At 45.3% G+C, this 21,977-nt stretch overlaps 1 protein-coding gene across 1 annotated transcript in view; it reads right to left on the reverse strand.

The window, feature by feature from the left end:
* Positions 1 to 21,977, reverse strand: part of GNE (glucosamine (UDP-N-acetyl)-2-epimerase/N-acetylmannosamine kinase) — an 852,948-nt gene that overhangs the window by 125,292 nt on the left and 705,679 nt on the right. The window contains exon 10 of the mRNA XM_044064307.1: positions 3,184 to 3,366. Within this exon, the coding sequence (XP_043920242.1) occupies positions 3,184 to 3,366 (183 nt within the window). The remainder of the gene's footprint in view (positions 1 to 3,183; positions 3,367 to 21,977) is intronic.

The following is a 21,977-nucleotide window of genomic DNA, read 5'->3' on the forward strand; positions in this document are numbered from 1 at the left end:
CAACCTAAAGGCTTTGGTATACTGGGCAGATGTCGGGCCACTCTTGGCAGGGGATCACTAATGTAAAGAATACTGCAACAGTAATACAGAAGGACATCTTATCTTCTCAAAATAATGCTCGAGAGCTGCAGTGACCACATCTGTTCACAATGGCAGCAAACAAGATCTGGAGAATGAGGGGAACTACTGCATTATGGGTACGGAAGGAGCTTAAGAGCTTGTGGTAATCATGAGCTGTGAAACAGAGGCTGAGTCAGATTCGATAATCAAGCTCAAGAGCTTGTGGCAACCATGAGCTGTGAAACAGAGGCTGAGTCAGATTCGATAATCGGATCCGAACCATATGTTGAGGAATGACTGAAAACTGACAACATTTATTTATTTACATTTGTTAACCGGGAGAGTCCGCCTGGACACATGTCCATTTTCAGCGGAGGCCCGGGGAGAAAAGCTCCACATTAAGTATTATTTGCATTATACAGTTAAAAAACATAGCATTTAAATATAGACATTAGCCCAGTTAAGGACGCAAGACAAGAAGAAAACAGATGTAAAACAGCTGTAGAGCACAGTACAATTTTAAAATATGGTGACATACTAAACATGGTTAAAATGTAGTTGAGATTCATCAGTGAACAATTGATACAAACTGTTTTTGAGGTACATAACAGCCATTAGCAGCTGTTGCTACAAGAAGTTAGTATTATGTGGTAGGTAGCTGGGAACATTAGTAGCCAAGCTTGCTAAGAGTAAGCTGTTGATAGGGGCTGAGAGAGGTAGTGGGTGGGGGGAGTGGATGGTATTAGAGGGGAGGTTGCAAGGGCATATCTGGCAAGTTTTGAAGTGTGATTTTAATAAGGATTTAAAGTGGGTGCAAGAAGTTACAGAGGTAATTGAGGATGGGAGGGAGTCCCAGAGTTTGGCTATAGTGCAGGAGAATAATGCTTCTCCAGCAGAGTTAATGGCTCTTGTGACCTGTAGGAGGTTTTTGTGGCTGGATCTTAGTGGTCTCGTGGTTATGTATGGTTGGAGTAGATTCTGGAGGGATGGGACTTTTAGTGGTTGGTTTATTAGTTTGTGGGCGAGTGTGAGTTGGTACCATTGAAGGAGGTGGGGGAGCTCTAGCCAGCCTAGTTCTTCTAGTGAGAGACAGTGGTGAGTATGGTAGGAAGCCCCTGTGGCGAATTTGGTGATTTTGTTGTAGCAGGTTTCGAGCTTATTTAGATCACATTGTCTAAGGTTAGTAAATACTGGAGAGGCATAGAGTAGGGCAGAGATAAGATGAGAATTTGCTACTGAAATTTTAGCTGCTTTGGTAAGTAATTGCTGATTTCTATATAATGCTCCTAGTTTTTTGTGCACTTTTTTAATGGTCATGGAAATGTGAATGTCAAAGTTCAGTTTATTGTCTATTTCTACTCCTAGTAATTTGGTGTGTTCTGTAGGATGGATGGTGGTGTTGTCTTTTGCTGTGATGTTAAAGTAAGAGCTGTCTAGGGTAAGTTTGGTGGGTTGGAAGATTAGTAATTTTGTTTTGTTTGGGTTGAGTATTAGTTGGGCATCGGATAACCACGTTTCAATAGAAGAAAATGCTTCTTGTGTGACATTTTGCAGTTCTGGGAGGGAGTGGGCTGTGCAGATGATGGTTGAGTCATCTGTGTATTGTACAAGTGTGCCATGTGTTGTGGCTGAGGCTAGATTATTGGTGAAAATAGAAAAGAGTAGGGGTCCCATGATGGACCCTTGGGGAACTCCTATTGAGACTGGTAGTTGGGGGGATAGGTTGTCTTGCCAAACAACTGCTTGTTGGCGGTCAGATAGGTAACTCTGAAACCAGCTGATGACTGGCTGAGAGAAGGATAGGTTATTGAGAAGAGAGAGGAGTTGTTTGTGTGGGACCATGTCGAAAGCTTTAGAGAGGTCTAGGAAGGTAGCTGAGGAGAAATAACTTGCATTTTTATTTTGTGGGATAGTGTTAGAGAAAGACAGTAAGGCAGTGGTGGTGCTATGGTTAGGTCGGAAACCGTGTTGTGTGTTGGAGAGGAGGTTGTTAGCAAGGAGGAGATCTGAGACTTGAGAATGAATGCATCTCTCTAGTATTTTGGAGAGTGGCGAGAGAATAGCTATGGGGCGGTAATTGGTTAGATCTGTGGAGGGGTCTCCTTTGTGTAGGGGAATTATGTGTGAGACTTTCCATAGTGTAGGAACATTACTTTCTGACAGAGATCTGTTAATCAAGAGTGATACGGGGTAGGCTAGAGTGTCAGCTGCAAGTTGAATGTATTCACCTGGGAGGTTGTCTGCTGCTAATCTGGTGGTTTTAAGTTTAGTTAGTAGTTGTTTTATTTTGGAGGTAGGAACAGGAGAGAAAGAGAAGCTAGTTGGGAGATTGTTAGTTCTAGTTGATGGTGTGGGTTTATGGGGGGGCTGTGTTGTCTGGCTAGTGATAGTACGGTTTGTGTGAAGTGATTGTTGAAAGAGGTAGCAATATTTTCAGAGGAGTGAGTTAAGTTAGGAGTGGGTGTACTTACTTTACCTGGATGGAGGATGGAGTTTATTGAGGACCAGAATTGTTTGGGGTTATGTTGGGAGGAGGTAAGGGCAGACTGTTAGTATTGGATTTTGTCCTGTTTTATAAGCTTTTTGGTTCTATTGCATAGTTCTAGGAATTTTTGCCTAGTAGAGGGGGTTTTGGTTTTGCGCCAGTTCTCCCATGCTTTATCCCTGTTTTTCATTTCAGACTTCATGTTTTTTTTTGTAGCCATGGGGATTGTTGGGCTCCAGTTCAGGAACATCTTATGGGGGCATGGTAATTAAGGATGCTTAGGAATGTTTTATTAAAGTAGTCAACTGCGTCATCTAGTTTGAGGTATTTTAGAGGTTGCCAGTTACAGTCTTTTAAGGATGAGCTGAATGAGAGAGGGTTGAAGTTAGTTTTTTTTGCATATTTGACGGTAGATGATGGGTTTTGCTTTTTAATTCTGCTTCAACACTAAGGTGTGAAGAAAAGCTTCAGAAGCAAATATTATGCCCTGACCCCAGGAAAGGCAAGGGATATGTCTAACATGCCCAACTACTAGTTGTTTTAGAGATACCTATTTCAACCATACTTATCAACAAAGTAGTACAACAAAAAGCTGTTTTCACTAAAAGGGCAATGCCACTATTATTAACAAAACTTACCATCATGCAACCTCTTTGCTTCTCTCTGCAAAGCAGTTCCAGAAGCATATGCTTCAATACATCCTCGACCTCCACATGAACATTCTGGTCCATCAAGAGAAACAATGAGGTGACCAAGCTCAGCAGCACAGAATGAACTACCATGAATCAGTTCATTGTGATGAATTATTCCTCCACCAATGCCTATAAAAAGGTAAACAGTAGTTTATTAAAAAGAAATAAGACTGATGTAGCTAGCCTCAACACAGAACACATTTATTTTCCACTTTTTCAAAATTTAAACAAACACGTTGTAAATTGTGTGCATACAATCAGGGCAACTTTTTATACATTAAGAAACAACACATATACAGCTGTCAAAAGCTTCTTTGGAATCCCCTTTAATCAACACAACAGATGCTGACGAAGCAGTCCTATGTTTGAAAAAGGCATGTTTATCTTTACAAGTAACAAAAAATATGGGTAAAGCCAAAGAAGCAAGCAGAGGGTGAAGCTATTTTACAGTTCTGTCCATGAACAGGAAAGTAGCAATCTTAAAAGAAAGTACAGTTGTGTAAGAACTTACCATAACAGTAGATGTTCTAGCGATCACTTTTGCACTATTCTTAACACATGGGTTATCACCGCTGCCTGTCCATTTGGGGTACAAAAGTTTTACCTTACCAGTGTCATACGTCAAATGTGTGACCTTAGTTCACAAACAAGCCAGCATCTTGAAGACCCACAAAACACACAGTATGAAGTAGTAGGAAAGCCCCTTCTGATTTAGGGTGTTTCCCACAGGATAGTAATTGAAGGAGAAAGAGGGAGGAGAAAATTAATGTAGGGGGAAGAGGGGTGGGAAGGAAAACTGCAATAGTGATCAGTAGGATATCTACCGTTATGGTAGGTTCTTACACAACTGTACTATGTCCTGACTAAAATCACTACTGCTGTATTCCTTACACATGGGTGATTCCCAGAGTTAAAGGGGAAAGTAAGAGTGGCTGGTTAAAAGTCAGCAGAACTGTCTAAAAGGCCAGATAGGACTGACTTAGTGAAGGAAGCTCTAGACCTTAAAAAGGTATCAATCCTGCATTGCTTAGTAAAAGAGTGTACAGATGACCAGGTGGCAGCTTCCAGTATGGACCTGGCCTCCACACCTTTGTAGGATGCTCCAGAGACTGATACTGTCTAGTAGAGTGAGCCTGAGGGCATGACGGCAAGGACTTGTCATGTAGAGAGTAACAAAAGGAGACGGCCTTAGAGATCCAGCTTGCAACCGTTCGCTTGGATACCGTTTGGGCCAACTTGCAGTCCATGAAAGAAACAGATTTTTTAATGAATTTTGTTTTGCTCAAATAGAATTGTAGCTGTCTGTGAATGCCCAGAAAATGCAGTCCGTTGGGAAAGAAGGTGGGTAGGTTTATGGCTTGATTGAAACAGCTCATTCACTACTTTGGGCATGAATGAAGGATTAGCTCAGAGGGTCATCCTGTCTTTGTGAAAAATAACAGAGGGAGGAACGGCCATGAGTGCCTGATGCTCTGAAAATCTTCAAGCTGAAGTGAGGGCCAGAAGTAGGATAGTTTTCCAGCTGCAGAATTTGAGGTTTGCTGATGTTGCTGGTTCATCAGGAAGTAAAAATAAGTTATGTACTTAACATAATGTTCCATCTGTGTTGTCAAATCTTCAGAAAGTAAAAATAAGTTATGTACTTAACATAATGTTCCATCTGTGTTGTCAAATCTTCATTCATCCTTGACAGATGGGCTTGGTTCCGATATTGGAACTGACTCAGCCATTACTACAGCTTGTGCCAGCCAAAAACTCTCAAACTTTACCTCTACCCAGAACCCCTCTCTGTCAGTTACCTCAGATAGAGTTTGCAGAAATGATATAGAAACATGTAAAACATAAATACATACATATATACACATACACACATGCACACGCACACACACACACGCACACACACACACACACACACATAGATATAAATATACAAATATATACAAATACTTGAAAATGTAGGTCAGGAGGAAGCCTTATCTACTGTGCTTAACCTGACAACAGTATAAGGTCTTTTAAGATCCACTCCACCAAAAAAAAAATTTAGGCTGGGGGATGAAGGGGGGAAAAGTCAAGGATGAATGAAGATTTGACAACACAGATGGAACATTATGTACATAACTTATTTATCTGATGTTGTCAAACTTCATTCCATTCTTGACAGATGGGACAGAGTCCCCAGCTACTTAAATTCCTGGGTGGAATCATGGAAGGACATTCCAGAGCACCATTGCGCTGAAGGATGATTATTCCCTACAGACCAGGTCCATTTATAATGAGCAATAATGGTAAGGGGAATAGCCCAGGTAGCTGCTGCACAAGTCATCCACTGAAGCTCTAGATTGAAAAACAACTGAAGTAGCTACAGACCTTGTAGAATGTACTTTGACTGGTTTGGTCAAGGTTAAATTATTCTTATCATAAACAAATGAAATGCAGTCTTTCGGCCACTTATAATTTTGCTGACTGCTTTAACCAATTTTGCACTAGAGAAAGAAACAACTAATTGACTGGATTGTCTTATATCTTTGGTCCTGTGAAGACAAATCTGTAGTTGTCTACAGACATCTAAAAGGTGCAAGGTGCTCTCTTCTTTATTACAGTAGTTACGGAAGAAAGCTGGTAAATCAGTGGTCTGGTTCATGTTTGTCTGTGATACAACCTTGGGTAAGAAGGAAGGGTTACTTTGCAAGGATACCCTATCCTTGTGGAAAATATGTAAGAAGACTCAGACGATAAAGCCTGAATCTCTGAAATCCTTCTGGCAGAGAAAATGGCTACCAAAAAGAGTGTCTTCCAGGATAAAAACTTTAGGTCACAATCCGTAGAAGGTTCAAAGGGAGAATGTGTCACTGCTTGAAGAACTAGGTTCAAGTCCCAAGGAGGTGGCAGGTCCTTGAATGGAGGCTTTAGAAGAAGAGTCCCTCTAAGAAACAACTTATAAAAAAGGCTATGAGAGGCTAAGGAACATTCATCCAAGCCACTATGAAAATTAGAAATAGCAGCCACTTGTATTCTGATAGTGGAAGGAGAAGCAACGGCATTAAACAGCGAGTCTAAAAAGTCCAGCACATGTTCTATCGAAGCTGTAAAATAATCCATTTGTTTTTCATGGGCCCAAAACGTGAATCTCTTTCAATTACTTAGCTTTCTATTGGAAGATTTGTGGGCCGATAAAAGAATGTGGAGCACTGAGGAGAAAATATTTGGACACCTGGCAATTAAATGAACTGGAGGAACCATGCAGTTAGCTTGAGGTTCAAAATGTTTGGGTGACCAAGACCATCTGGATGGGCAGTAGATAGTGCAGTTGTGTGCACTTACTATAAATGTAGATGTTTGAGTGGATTCACTGTTGCAGTAATCACCTGTGGGTTATCCCTGCTGTGGTAGCCCTCAGCCGGCCCGAATACCAGAGTCATTGTTTTTTAGCGTCAGCTGCAGTCGCCTGTAGTCTGACGTCAGGTTGTCAGTGCTATAAAGCAAGGCAGCCAAAGTCATTACTTCAGTTTTTCTTGCCCTAACACATCAGAAGCACAAGGAAATAAGGAAAAGTGGTCCTGGTGGCTAAAAGCCACCATGGGAAGCTTATGTCCCCCTAGGGGAAAATGCTATATGGGGGACTGAGGGAGGGAAACCAGGACTGCAACAGTAAATACACTCGAACATCTACATTTATGCTAAGTGTACACAACTGTACTATGTTCTTCCTGTTTCACTGATGCAGTCATCACCTGTGGGAGGATTCCCAAAGTTGAGGAGAGGGGTGGAAGGATAGGTTAGAGTCTTAGGCATGGGTCAGCAGGCCCTGCAGAACTGCAGAGGCAAACTCTACCCTAGACTTAGAAGAAAGAGGTAGGTGGTAATGCTCTGTAAAGGTATGGACAGAGGTCCAGGTGGCAGCTTCCAAGATGTCCCTGGTGGGGACTCCTCTGAGGAAGGCTGTGGAAGTGGAGGCTGCCCTAGTGGAATGGATACGGATAGACTTGAAGGGGGGGTGGTTCTCATGAGGTCTGTAGCAGAAATGGATATAGTGGGATATCCGTTTGGAAATAGGCTTCCCCTCTGCCACAGGGGCAAAACTGACAAGTAGTTGGTCTATTTTTCTGAATGGTTTAGTACAGTCCAGATAGTATCTGAGTTGTCTGTGCACGTCTAGCGAGTGTAGAATTCTTTCCCCCTTGTTTTGAGGGTTGGGAAAGAAAGTGAGTAGGTGTATGGCCTGGTTGAAGGTCACACATCAGATACCTTGGGCATAAAGGAGGGGTTAGTCCTCAGGGAGACCCTGTCTGCATGGAAAATGATGAGGGGCTCAACAGCCATGAGAGCCTGAAGTTCTGATACCCTTCTGGCTGAGGTGATAACTAGTAGGAAGGCAGTCTTCCAGGAGAGGTACTTCTATTCTGTAGAAACAGCAGGTTCGAAAGGAGGTAAGGTTAATTTTTCTAGAACATAATTCAGGTCCCAGGGTGGCATGGGAGGCCTTTTGGGAGGCTTGATATTAGAACCGCTCTGAGGAACTGCTTAATCAAAGGATGAGAGAAGAGGGGGTGGGTCTGAATCGTAATGGGTAGAAATGGCTGAGGCATGGATTTTAACAGAGGAGAAAGACAGGCCACTATTGAGCAACTCGGCTAGGTAATCCAAGATAAGAGGGATGGACGGATGGGAGGTACTGGCCCCTTTGGATTGGTTCGAGGAGCAGAATCTTTTCCATTTCCCTGTGTATGATTTTCTGGTGCAGGGCCTTCTGGCCTCTGTGATGATATCTAGGACATGTTTGCTTAACAAGGACTCCTTATTAGCTTTTAAGGTATAAGCTGAAAGATTGAGAATCTGTAAGTCTGGGTGCAGTATCTTCCCCCTAACCTGGGTCAAGAGGTCTGAGATCAGGGGAAGCTGCTTGGGGGGCTGTAAGGTCAGGCTGCGCAGTAAGGGGTACCAATGCTGTATAGGCCAATCTGGAGCAATGAGGATGGCCTTTGGTCTCTCCTCCCTTATTTTGATCAGTTCCTTGGGAATAAGGGGCAGAGGAGAGAACACATACACAAAGAGGGAGTTCCAGAGGTAGGTCAAGGCATCTCCACCTTCCACGCTAGGAGGTGATACTCCCTGGTAGAGAACTTTTGCAACTGGTGGTTGAGGTGCAAGGCAAAGAGATCCACTTCTGGAGTTCCCCACTCCTGAGTGATTTGCAGAAAGATTTCCCTTTGGAGCTGTCATTTGTGGGGGACCAGTACATTTCTGCTTACGTCGTCTGCCAGGGTGTTGCTGACCCCTAGTAGGTACTGGGCAATTAGGTGTAGACCCATGGAGGTGGCTGTAAGCCACAGGTTCATGGCTAACCTGCACAGGGGGGTAAGATTGCCCCCCCCCCCATTTGTTGATATACCACATTACAGTGGTGTTGTCCGTTTTTTTTATAAGAAGAACCCCTGGCCTGAGATGGGGTTTGAAAGATGTCAGAGCCTTTTGTACTGCCATCATTTCTTTCTGATTGATGTGCAAGTGTAGTTGCTGGGCATCCCAAAGACCTTGGGTGCACCTGCCTGCTAGGTGAGCACCCCAAGCAATGTCTGAGCTGTCGGTGGTGATGGTCTGGCCAGAAGGGTGGAGGATGAAGGGAAGACCCTTGTTCCTGGCACAGGCCTCTGCCCACCAGAGAAACCCGGCCCTTATACATGAGATCAGCGGGAGAGAGGTCTCTAGGGACTGAGAGTGCTGGCACCAAAGGTTCTTTAAATACCACTGAAGTTTTCTCATGTGAAACCTGACCTGAGGAATGAGAAGGATGCAAGATGCCATGTATCCCAGGGCTTGCAGAACTTCTTGCAGTGAGGTGACTTCTGGAAGCCAGCTAGGTAAAACAGAGAGGCAGGAAGCTCTGCTCTTCTGGGGATAGGAAGGCGATTTGGTATGCTGTGTCTAGCACAGCTTCCCAAGAAAATTATCTTCCTGGTGGGGTTTTGCTTTGATTTCTTCTCGTTGATGGTGAACCCTAGGGAAGTTAGGAGTGATTTGACAAACAGAAGGTCCTGGAGCAGCTTTTCTCTGCACTCCGCCTGAATGAGACAGTCTTCCAGGTAAGGATAAATCTCTACACTTCTCTGTCTGCAGAATGCTATGGCCAGGGCCAAACATTTGGTGAATAGTCTGGGAGCAGTAGATAAGCCAAAGGGCAGCGCAGAGAACTGAAAGTGTTGTGAGCCTGCTCTAAAGCGCAGGAATTTCCTGCACGATTCCCTGATGGGGATGTGGACACAGGCATCTTTTAGGTCTAGGGTCACTAACCAGGCATTTGTTGTTAGCATAGGCAGCAGCTGCTGCAAAGTTAGCATTTTGAATCTGGGGACCACCAGGGAGGTGTTCAGAATGGATAGATCCAGGATGGGGTGTAAGTGCCCTCTTTTTTGGGAACAAGGAATGGTCTGGAATAAAAGCCTTTGCCTGTTTGATCTGAGGGGGTAGGTTCTACTGATCCCTGGGATATGAGAGTTTGGACCTGTTTCAATGCCTCTGCCCACTGATTTGGAGGTAAGTCTGGGTACCCTCTTGGGACTGGGAGTTCGCTGAAAGAGAATTTGTATCCCTGAAAAATTATCTTTAAGACCCATTGGTCCTTTGTTACAGAAAGCCAATTGTCTTTGAAGAGTGAGAGAGTTCCTCCTAGTTTCTGATGAGTGAAGGGAGGGCGGGGGGGGGGAGTCATTGTGAGTGTTTGCCATAGAAGGCTGGCTTAGAACTCCCTGCCTTAGAGACGGACGTGGTCCATTGTTTGCTTCTCTGTTGGCCCTGGGATAGGGGCCTGGATGATCTGTCCCTGCGGGGCTTACCTTGGCCATGTCTGCTAGGTGCAGGGAAGGCCCAGTGCTTAGAGGGGAAAGTTCCTGCTGAATCTGGGAGGTTGAACCTGAAAGCAATATTTTACTGTCCCCATAGATTTTGCTTTGTCTTATATCTTTTTAAGCATCTCTTCTGCTTTTTCCCCAAACAAGCGCTCCTTACCTAGGGGTGCATCAATAAGTTTAGACTTGACATGATCAGGGAGAGGTTGTTCCTTCAGCCATGCATGTCTCCTAATAACAGATCCTGTCACTGCTGCCCTGCTAGAGGCTTCTAGGGCGTCATATCTACATTGTAATGAGTGTTTGGACACTTGACAAGCAGAGTACAGTAAATCTGCTAACTCTTTTGAATTGGCACAGTCAGGAAAGGTAGCAATCTTCTGTTTTAATAGCTCCAAAATGTGTTTTTGATATTTTAATATATGAAACTGACAACTGAGTGCTCTGATGGCTAAGGTTGCACAGGTGTATACTTTTTTACCCCATTTGTCCAGAGCTCTGGAGTCTTTGTCAGAAGGAGGAAGATTCTTGGAAGAACTAGCCTTAGCTCCTTTACGTCCCTGTGTAATGACCTCTGGGTCTGCAGCAGTATTTCTGTACAGGTATTTGTGAGAATCTGGTACTGTGTAGTACCTGGCAGGTGGGAGGGCTAAGCTGGATTCATGGAAAACATCATCCACCACTTCTAAAATAGGGGGGATGGCCAGAGGTCTGTGCTGGAGCAGGTCCAGAAACTCTCTAAGTCTTTTCTTAGACTGTGGGAAGTCCTGAGATTCCCATTGGAAATGCTCCCTGAGGGAGTGAAGGGTTTCCTCAAAGGAAAGGTCCTCTGGAGGGAAGGCAGAATGGATGGATTCCTCTGTATCTGTATCCTCATAAGCAGTTAAGGGATGCTGAATAGTCCGACTCCTCAGAATCCTGTTCTGTCATAATTTCTGGAGTAGGGTGCCTTTTCCTTTTAGAAGTTGTGGCCTGACTACCCCGGATAGGGGAGATGAGATCCTCCGCAATTTTAAGCATTTATGCTTGGGGTGGTGGATCAGTAGCAAGATGGTGGCTAGAAGCAGATTTCCTAGGAGTGGCTTGGCTTCTAGGTCTGAGAGAATCCGTCGGTCTGAGAGAAATGTTAGTTGTGTGGGAACACGTCGTTTTTTGTCTAGATTCAGTAGTGCGAATGGCCTCCTCAGAAGTCAGTGCCTGCATCATGGCTCTGGACCCAACCGAGGCAGAGGCAGCCAAAGGCTGCGGCATACCAGACTCCGAAAGGGTCTTGGTAGAGGCCTGTGTAGATATTGAATTGGGCATCAGGGGCTGCAAAAGCACCTCACTGAATTCTGGAGAAATGACAACCTGCTTAGCGGTAGCGTCGTCAGAAGGCTTAGCCTTGTGCGGTCTGTCTCTATCTTTATCTCTACGATTTTTCAGAATGTCCACAGATTATTGGCTGATGGACGCCATATCGGAATGCAAAGACAGAACACGAAAATAACTGTCTACAAAAAAAGCTCTATGGTGAATGGTTCTCGCATTAAAAAGGGCACAGCACTGGCAACGGAGGACGTCGTGGTCTGGGCTGAAGGAAGCATTAAGAATTGAAGTCTCGGTGTGGGATCTGCTTTCCACAAGCGAGACAATTGTTAACTTTTTTGGACATTGGTTAGTGCAAGAAAAAAGGATCCCCAACTGGGTACTTAGCATTAGACGTTTTCAGCTGAAATTCAACTTCTGGTAGCGACCGACTGGCACTCGTGCGAGCTACTTCTGCTATGGGCTCCACGGCAAGAAAGACTGATGTAATGATGTCGGCTGCCTTGCTTTATAGCACTGATGACCTGACTTCAGACTACAGGTGACTACACCTGACACAAAAAAAAATGACTCTGGTATTCGGGCTGGCCGACAGCTACCACAGCAAGTATAACCCACAGGTGATGACTGCAACAGTGAAACACAAAGAACATTTGGCACTGGGTCCAGAATCAAGGGCTGTTGACTTAGCTGAGGCCAAAGAAAGGGGAACCAAATCTGTCAAAGCCAAAAGGGAGCAATGAGGATCACTGTACTCTTCAGCCTGCATACTTTCTGTAAAAATTTTGAACTAGGGGGTACAGGTGAAAAGGCGTATAGGAGACTGGGGGGGGGCTAATCGTGGAGAAGAACGTCTCTTGGTGACTCTCCGGAGGGGGAATTAGGGCAAAGTAGTTGTTGCATTTGTTGTTCAGGAGGGGATGCAGAAAAGATCACAGCAAGTTTGACCCCAAAGACAGAAAATCATTTTTGCTACTTTAAGATTGAGAAACCACTCATGAGGCTGAAGGATACATCTGCTCAGTTTGTGCGCAATCATGCTGGAGCTGCTCGGTATGTGCGTTGCTATAAAAAAGTGGTTGGAAGAAATCGCTCACTGCCACACTCTGAGTGCTTCTCGACAAAGGGAGTAAAACTTGGTTCCTCGCTGTTTGTTGCTGTACCAAACTATTGACATGCTGTATGTTTGAATTGCAATAGTCCCTTTAGGAAGACCTGTCAAAGTCCTGCAATGTGAGAAGCACTGTTCTTATCTCTAGAAAACTGATGTGCAAGTTGGCCTCTATAGGGGACCAAGTGCCCTGGACCATCCTGCCCAGATAATGCCCCCCACCCCATCTGGGAGGCATCCGTGGTCACTATGGCCATGGGTTCTGGAAAGACAAAGGGACAACCATGAAGAACTTGATGTGAATGCATCCACCAAAGAAGATCTGTCTTGCAACGTTTGTTGTGACAATGGGTGATGAAGTATGGACCACTGGGAAGCTAGTAGCCATTGAAGAATTCTCAGGTGAAAACTGACTAGTGGCACCAGTTATAGAAGCTGCCATGGACCCCATGGATTGCAAGACTAAACATGCTGGAACTTTGTTCCTGAGGATTAACTTTTGAACCTGAACTACAATTCTCTGGTGATTTTCTGGGGGAAGTGATGCTGTCATTGTATGAGCATCTAATACTGCCCCTATGAACTCTAAGTTTTGTGTTGAGGTTCGTGATTTTTCTAGGTTAATTGTTATCCCCAGCTGAGCACAAGTGCTGAGGGTGTAGTTCCTGGCTATACATCAGCTGATGCTTGGTCGTAGCAGTTCTGAACCAGTCGTCCAGATAGGGAAACACATGGATTTTTTGCAGTCTCAAGTGAGCCACTACCTACTGCCATGCATTTGGTGAACACCCTGGGGACTTTGGTGAGTTTAAAGGGCCAGTACTTTAAATTGGTAGTGACTGGCTCCTAGTCTGAAGTGGAGAAACTTTCTGGAGCATTTGCCCATCTTTATGTGATAATATGAATACTGAAGGCCTACTGAGCACATCCAGTCATCTTTCTTCAGAAAGGAAAGAATAGACTGTACTGTGACCATCTGGAACTTCGTTTGTAGAACTGATCTGTTCAGTAGACTGAGATCCAAAACTGGTCTCCAGTCTCTTGTCTTCTCTGACACTAAAAAGAATCTTGAGTAAGTTCAGGATCCTTCTTGGTCTGGTGGGAATTGTTGGATGACCCTTTTGTCCAGCAGTTTTTGGATTTCGTGTACTGCTGCATCCCTTTGATTGGATGGAGCATCAGGGATATTCTTCTGAAATAGAGGAGGTTGAGAAAAGGGAATGGTATAACCTATGCATATGATCCATTGCACACAGGAATCTGTTATTATATTTTGCCAGGCATTTAAGTGCAAAGACAAGTATCCCCCGACTGCCTCGAGAGGAAGACAATCAAGAACTCTCTTCAAAAGCACCAAAAGGGCTTACTTGGTAAAAATTCCTTGGTTTTGCAGACCACCTCTGCCACAAGAGCGGCATCTCCCATTCTTAACCACCACCCCGCCGAGAAACTGCCTCCTCGTATGTCCTGGAAAGGCCACTGGGATTTTTTGAACCACGTTTTACCACCACTCCTCTGGTTCCTGGAAAATGACCTTGGGGCGTGGAAAAACATACGCCGACAGCAGAAAGGGTCTTATCTTTCTCACACCTGGACAAGGTTTCTTTCACTTTGGGGCCAAATAAGGATGTTCTGTCAAAAGGAGCAATGACAAAAGAAGACTTGAATGGTTCCACAAAGGCACATCCAAGCGTGTCTCCTAATGGCTATGCCTGTGTCTGCTACTCTAGAGGCCCCTTTGGCTATATGTGCTATCAGTCTCATGGACAAATTGGACACAGAATCTAGTGTGGCTAACTGGGAAGCCACTTTGTCTTGGACTCCCTCAACTACAGCTTCTGGCAGGGTGTCTGATAATTCCTTGATCAGATCCCGTTGGAGTCTGGTGAAATGTGCCAAGTAGCTCAAAGACCTTATGGCAAAGATCGTTGAAGCATAAACCCGGTTCCTGAATCTGTCCAGAGCCCATGAGTCCCCATTGGGTGGATGGACAGAGGAATACTCCTCAGCAATTTACTTTTTAGTGGCAGCTGCTATGGTCATAGCATTAACTGCCAGACCCTTGGCCCAATATTCTGTGCCTTCAGGTGTGGAAAGTGTTTTGTTTGGTCTCTTGGGGATGGGCTCAACGGTGTCAGGGCCCTTCCATGCCCATAGTAAAATCAACTGAATGAGTTCATCAGTGGGTGGAGTTACCGAAGAGGTAAATGGCCAGGTGCCAAATGCCTGCAGGTTGACAGACTCCTCAAAGGAAGGGTTTTGGGACTTCCAGCCACACCTCTGCTTCAGAATTTCCAAGATATCTCCAAAGGAGACCTCTTCAAGGGGTGACTGTGGGGATCCCGCCCCTTCATCGAAATCTGTATCTTTGGTGACTGATTCCTGGAGGAATCAAAGTGCCTCCTCTTGCACTTCTTTTTGTGTGGGACATCCTCACAGGGATAACCTGGGGAGTTATCAGAGGACAGCAGTACCTGTGCGTGTTTCACCTGAGGCTTCAGCACCCTCTGTCCCTGTGTAGAGGCAGGTGGAATAGTAGAATTGGGTGGGGGGACCTGTTCCGACGGGGTAGGCAGCAACTGAATCTCTGCTAGAGAAAGAGTCCTCTGCAGAGCCTTGAAGGCCGGTCTCCCTAAAGAGGGAAGGGAGCTCGGAACAGAGAAAGACTGCCTAGGGGCCGGGGTCACTCCCCGCTCCGAAGAACCAAGTCTTTAGGAACCAAACTGACTCAAACTGAAGCTCCGAGGAGCAGGGATGGCTGCAAAAAGCCTGGAGTCGAGACTTGCTCACCGGAATCAACAGCTATGGCTCAGGGAGGTCTCCAGTTCCGAGATAACCCAAGAGCTCAGGGTAATTGTCAGCTCCGTAGAAGCAAGCAGCTCCAAAGCCGACACCGTGAGTGCCAGGACAACCGGAACAGAAGAAACTAAGAGCTCCAAGGAGGTTAGAGGAGGAGTAGTCAATGGAGTGAAAGAAGATGTTTCGGTAATGAGACCAGAAGGAATTAGTACTGAAGATGGGCCTGAAAGCCCTCTAGCCCATAAAATCTTATTAACCAGCCTCTCCACATCCAGTTCCCTGAGGCTTTTGGTGGAGTGGATGGATAAAGCTGAAGGGAACATAGGTCTCTGCAAAAACACGTCTGGTAATTCCCCAGTAAAAGGATCAACTGAAGAGGAGTAAGATGTTCTAGGTCTAATAGCAGTAGTCAATGGAACAGAAGCCAAATCCTGTGTCGAGGCCTTCAAAGTCGAAGGGCTCGCAATTGTAGTTGTTGCCGAAACTGAAGCTGTTAGTACCAAAGACTCAGAAACTGAGGCTTTTGGTTAAAAGGGAACAGCTGGAACCAAGCACTTCAATTTTTTGGCTTTTGGAACTGACTGGGAGGTCAGAGCTAATGAACTGCGTTTTTTAACTTTGTCAGTAGAAGAAGTAGAGGAGGAAGATCAGATATCTGTTTTAGCTTTATCAGCAGTGGATAAAGCTTCTCCAAAAGCTGATGGCAAAAGTCCTTTTAAAATTAGTTTGTTACACACTTCCACTAGAGCACAGTGACTAAAGGTATAACAAATACTATAATCTTCCTGTACTGCTACACAGTGTCGGTGGATTTTTTTTTCTTTTTCAATCTTCCTGTATGAGGACCAAGGCAATATATACATAGTGCATGGAAATCTGACAGGAATTTTATGGCCACACTTCTGGTATTTTTTGAAGCCAGAGGGGCCTTTACCCATCTCAGCCATGACAAGCAGTGAAAAAGTACAGTTGTGTACACTTACCATAAATGTGGATGTTTGAGTGTATTCACTGTTGCAGTCATCACATTTGGGTTATCCCTGCCAGGGTAGCCCTCGGCTGGCCCGAATACCAGAGGCTTAGTATTTCTGCATCGGTTGCTGTTGCTTCAGGACTGATGTCAGGTCGTCAAGTAGTATAATGTAAGGCAGCCAACGCTATTACATCAGGTTTTTCTTGCCCTAACTGTCAGCAGCTGCCAAGTGGGAGCCAGGTTATGGTGGAAGAACCCCACCAGTAGAAAGTAAATACAAAAATGTTCCTTGTAAGTAGAGAGAGAGAGAGAAAAAAAGAGGATGGAGGCAGGGAAACCAGGACTGCAACAGTGAATACACTCGAACATCTACATTTATGGTAAGTGTACACAACTGTACTATGTTCTTTGTGTTCCACTGTTGCAGTCATCACATTTGGGTTGATTACCAAAGCTGAGGAAAAGGGTGGAGGCAGTCAAGGAGACTACGGGCTGGTTAGGATGCCCTGTAAGACTGCAGTGGCAAAGCCTGCTCTGGATTTGGAGAAGATAGGCAGGTGGTAATGCTTGGTGAAAGAGTGAACAGATGTCCAGGTGGCAGCCTCCAGGATGTCCCTAGTGGGGACTCCTCTGAGGAAAGCTGCAGAGGTGGAGGCTGCTCTGGTGGAGTGAGTTCTGACCCCCTTAGGGGGAGGTTTTCCATGTTGCTTGTAACAGAAATGTATGCAGTGTGCTATCCATTTGGAAATTGTTTGTTTGGAGATGGCTTTTCCCTCTGCCCCTGTAGCAAAGCTAACCAGTACTTGATCAGACTTTCTGAATGATTTAGTCCTGTCTAGACAGAATCTGAGCTGTCTGTGCATCTAGAGAGTGCAGGATCCTTTCCCCCTTGTTTTGTGGATTAGGGAAAAAGGTGGGCAAATGAATGGATTGGTTGAGAGCCACACTAGACACCACTTTGGGCATGAAGGATGGGTTAGTCCTGAGGGAAACCCTGTCAGCATGGAAGATGATGAAGGGCTCCACAGCCATGAGTGCTTGTAGCTTGGAGACTCTTCTGGCTGAAGTGATGGCCAGAAGAAAAGCTGCCTTCCAGGAGACAAACTTTAGCTCTGATGAAGATGCTGGTTCAAAGGGTGGCAGTGTGAGCTTTTCCAACACAAAGTTAAGCTCCCAAGCTGGGGTGGGTGCTCTTCTGGGTGGCCTCAAGTTGCTAGCCCCTCTTAGGAATTGTTTGATCAGAGTGTGTGAGAAAAGGGGCTGCTCAGTGTGGAAATGAGCAGAGATAGCAGAGGCATGAATTTTAATAGAAGAAAAACAGAGACCATTGTGTAGCAGAAGAGCTAGGTAATCCAGGATGAGAGGTAGGGAGGGCTGTGCCGTATCGGTGCCCTTAGCCTGAATCCAGGTGCAGAACCTTTTCCATTTGTCAGCATAAGACTTTCTAGTTCTAGGGCATCTCGTCTCACGTATAACATCTAGAACCTGTTTACTGAGGTTGGCAGATTGATCAATGGTCAGGAAAATAAGCCAGGCTGCCAAATAGAGGGTCTGCAATTAGGGATGCATGAATTCTCCTTCCCTCTGGGTCAGGAGGGTTGGGGTCTGAGTGAGATGTCATGGTGGCAGTGGGGACCAGTGCTGGCAAGGCCAGTCTGGAGCAAAAAGAATTGTCCTTGTTTTTTCCTCCCTTATTTTGAGCAGAACCCTGGTGATGAGAGGAAGTGGAGGAAATGCATAGACTGATAGATTGACCCAGGGAAAGGATAGGGCATCCACTTTCCAAGCCATGCAGTGATGTTCCCTGGTGCAGAACTTGCTGAGCTGATGGTTGGTGTGGGAGGCAAACACATTGGCCTTCAGGGTGCCCCATTTCTGAGTTATTAGGGTGAAGGTTCTTTTGCCTGGCTGCCACTCATGTGGGTCCAGAAGATTTCTGCTTAAGTGGTCTGCCAGGGAGTTTAGGGAACCTGGCAAAAATTGTGCTAACAGGTGGAGTTGCATGGCAGAGGCTGTGTGCCAAGGGTCATGGCCAGCCTGCATAGAGGGTAGGAGCAAGTCCCTCCTTGCCTGTTGGTACACCACATCACAGTGATGTTGTCTGTTTTGATCAGGAGAGCCCCTGGGGAGAGTAGGGGCCTGAAAGCTGTCAATGTGTGCTGGACAGCTAACATTTCTTTCTGGTTGATGTGCAGATGGATTTGCTGTGGGCTCCATTGGCCCTCTATGCACTTGCCGTCCAGGTGTGCACCTCACATATAGTCTGATGCATCATTGGTGAGGGTCTGGGCGGCAGGGGGTGGTGAGAAAGGTAGTCCCTTGTTGTGGCAGCATGTGCTGCCCACAAAAGAAAATCTTTCCTTAGGCAAGGTATCACTGGTATAAGAGTTCCCAGGTCTTGACAGTGTTGACACCAAAGGCTTTTTAGGTACCACTGAAGTTTCCTCATATGCAGTCTGGCATATGGAATGAGTAGAATGCAAGATGCCATGAACCCCAGAGCTTGCAGGATTTTCCTTGCAGATAACTGGGGTCTGGTGGCTAGTTGAGAGAAGTAGGCTGTCTGGTAAGTTTGCTTTTCTGTTGTAAGGAATGCCAGCTTGGATGCTGTGTCCAGGCTTGCTCCCAGGAATATAATCCTTTGGGTGGGTACTAGTTTGGATTTCTTTTCGTTGATAGTGTACCCTAGGGAGGTCAGTAGGGACTTTACAAAGGCCAGGTGCTTGAGCAGCTTTTTCTGACTGTCTGCCTGAATAAGGCAGTCGTTTAAGTATGGGTAAATTTGGATATTCCTTTGTCTGCAAAAGGCAATGGCGGGAGCCAAACGTTTTGTGAAAGCTCTGGGAGCAGTAGATAAGCCAAAGGGAAGTGCAGAGAACTGAAAGTGCAGGGATCCTGCCCTGAAACGTAGATATTTCCTGCATGATTCCCTGATAGGGATGTGGAGGCAGGCCTCTTTTAGGTCTAGGGTGGCTAGCCAAGCATCCTTAGAGAGCATGGGTAGCAGTTGCTGGAGGGTGAGCATTTTGGATTTTGGTATCATTAGGAAGGTGTTTAGAATGGATAGATCGAGGATGGGGCGCCAGGTGCCCTCTTTTCTGGGTACCAGAAATAGTCTGGAGTAGAAACCTTGGCCTATCTGTTATGCAGGAATGTGCTCTATTGCCCTCATAGAGAGCAGGAAAGAAATTACTTTTTTGCCTCTGCCCACTGGTTTGGCGGTAGATCTGGGAACCCTTTTGGGGATGGAAAAGTGTGGAAAGAAAATTTGTATCCCTGGGACATTAAGTTGAGGACCTAGCAGTCATTGGTAATGGTGGCTCGGGTGCTTGAGTAAAAGGCGAGTTTTCCCCCAGGGATAAGTGTAGATGAGCAGAGGGAGGGGGTGGGGGATGAGAGTCATTGTGAGTTCTTACCATGAGAGAGTGGCTTTGAACTTCCTGGTTTTGAAGTGGAGGAATTCCACTGTTTTGATCTCTGCATTCCCTGTGGTTGCTGTCTGGGGGTTCTGGTTTGAACTGACCTGGTGGGAGCAGGAAAGGGCCAGGGCTTGGAGGGGCAATGCCTACTGAACCTTGGTGGCTAGATCTGTAGGAAATCCTTAACTGTTTGCATAGATTTAGCTTTTTCTTCCATCTTTTTAAGCCCTCCTCTGCCTTAGTGCCAAATAAGTTGTCTTTGAGCAAGGGCGCATCCAATAATTTAGATTTAACAAGGTCTGGCAAGGGCTGTTCCTTAAGCCATGCATGTCTTCTAAGGACAGATCCAGTGACTGCTAACCTGCAAGAAGCTTCTAGGGCATCAAAGCCACAGTGCAAAGTGTGTTTAGTTACTTGACTTGCAGAATGCATTAAGTCTTATAAATCTTTAGATTCTGCCCATGCAGGAAAGGAGGCCATTTTTTGTTTAAGGAGTTCCAAGGTATGTTGCTGATATTTACGATTCTGGAATTGACAATTTAGTGCCCTGATAGCAAGAGTAGCTGAGGTGTATACTTTTTTACCCCATCTGTCCAATGCTCGGGAATCTCTGTCTGAGGGGGTGGGATTCTTAGTAGAGGTTACTTTAATTCCGTTTGGCCCTTGAGAAATGACCTCAGGGTCAGCTGTTGGATTTTTTAAAAAAGATATTTGTGTCAGGGACTCTGTAGTACCTGTCTGGTTTTCTGGGAGCAGGAGGGAGGGCGTCTTGGAGTCAAGCTGGATTCAAGGAAAACATCATCCACCACATCCAGGACTGGGGGGATGGCTAAGTGTCTGTGTTGCGGAAGATCTAGGAATTCCCCGAGTGTCTTTTTAGACTGAGGGTAGTCCTGACTCTCCCATTAGAAATGCTCCATTAAGGTATGCAGGGTTTCCCCAAAGAAAAGATCCTCTGGGGGAGAGGTTGAAGGAATGGATTCCTCTGCATCAGAATCCTCATAAGTAGAGAGGGGTTGCATGTCTTCATAGTCAGATGCATCAGATTAATCTGACTCTTGTTCAGACAAAACAACTGGAGACAGATCTCTTTTCCTTTTTTGAAGGGGTGGCTTGGCTTCCCCTAATCAGCATGATAAGATCTTCTGCCATTTTAAGCATTTGAGACTAAGGCAAGGTAGCAGACGCCTGAGAGTGGGTAGTCGGTTTCTTGGGTGTGGTTTGAACCCTGGGCCTAAGGAACTCAGTTGTTTTTAAAAGAACGGTAGTCGCGATAGAAGGTGGTGGTTTGTGTCGAGATTCGGTGGTGCAAAGGACTTCCTCAGCAGCTCCGGACTCATCCAAGGTAGAGACGACCGCAGGATCCTTAGATGAAGAAGAGTTCTGTGGCATACTGGACTCTGAAAGAGTCTCGGTAGCGGCCTGCGAATCAACTGAAGCGGGCATCAGGGGCTGCAAAAGCACCTCACTGAGTACCTGAGGACTGATGACTAGCTTAATGGAAGCATTGTCGAAACGTTTGGACCTTTGCGGTCTGTCTCTGTCTTTATCTTTACCCTTTTTCAGAAGATCTACTGTTGGATGGCTTACCGAAGCCATATTGGAATTTGAGGACTGTAATCGAAAATATTTTATTTATTTTTATTTATTTTTTTATTTAAATTTGTTGACTGGGAGTGTCCGACTGGACGTGGGTCCATTTTCAGCGGAGGCCCGGGGAGAAAAGCTCCACAGTAAAATAAACAGACAGTAGTTACATTGGATTACATAGTGATTAAAAATTTAACATAGAAATTACTTACAGCATATTTATAGATGAAGAACATAGTACATCAGTAGACAACTAGAATCTTTATCTGTGAAGTACATAACACGCATTAACAAATGTAACAATGAGAAGTTCCTGCTGTATAATAAGTACTAGGCTTATGCGCATCTGAGCTTGCTATCATCAAGGTAGTTAGTGGAGGTGAAAGTAAGGTAGTAGTTGGATGGGGTGGATGATATTAGAGTGGGAGTTGCAAGGGCATAGCCAGCATGTTTTTAGGTGCGCTTTTAATAAAGTTCTGAAGTTGGTGCATGATGGTACGGAGGTAATTGTGGGTGGGAGTGAGTTCCATAATTTGGCTATGGCGCAAGAGACTAGTGCTTCACCAGCAGAGTTATTGGCTTTAGTGATCTGCAAGTGATTTTTGTTGCTGGATCTTAGTGGTCTGGTGGTGCGATAGGGTTGGAGTAGATTCTGGAGGGATGGGGCATTTAGTGGATGGTTTACTAGTTTGTGGGTG

This window comes from Protopterus annectens, chromosome 2.part2 (genome assembly GCF_019279795.1).
Source record: "Protopterus annectens isolate FY-2018-M chromosome 2.part2, PAN1.0, whole genome shotgun sequence".
Taxonomy (NCBI): domain Eukaryota; kingdom Metazoa; phylum Chordata; order Ceratodontiformes; family Protopteridae; genus Protopterus; species Protopterus annectens.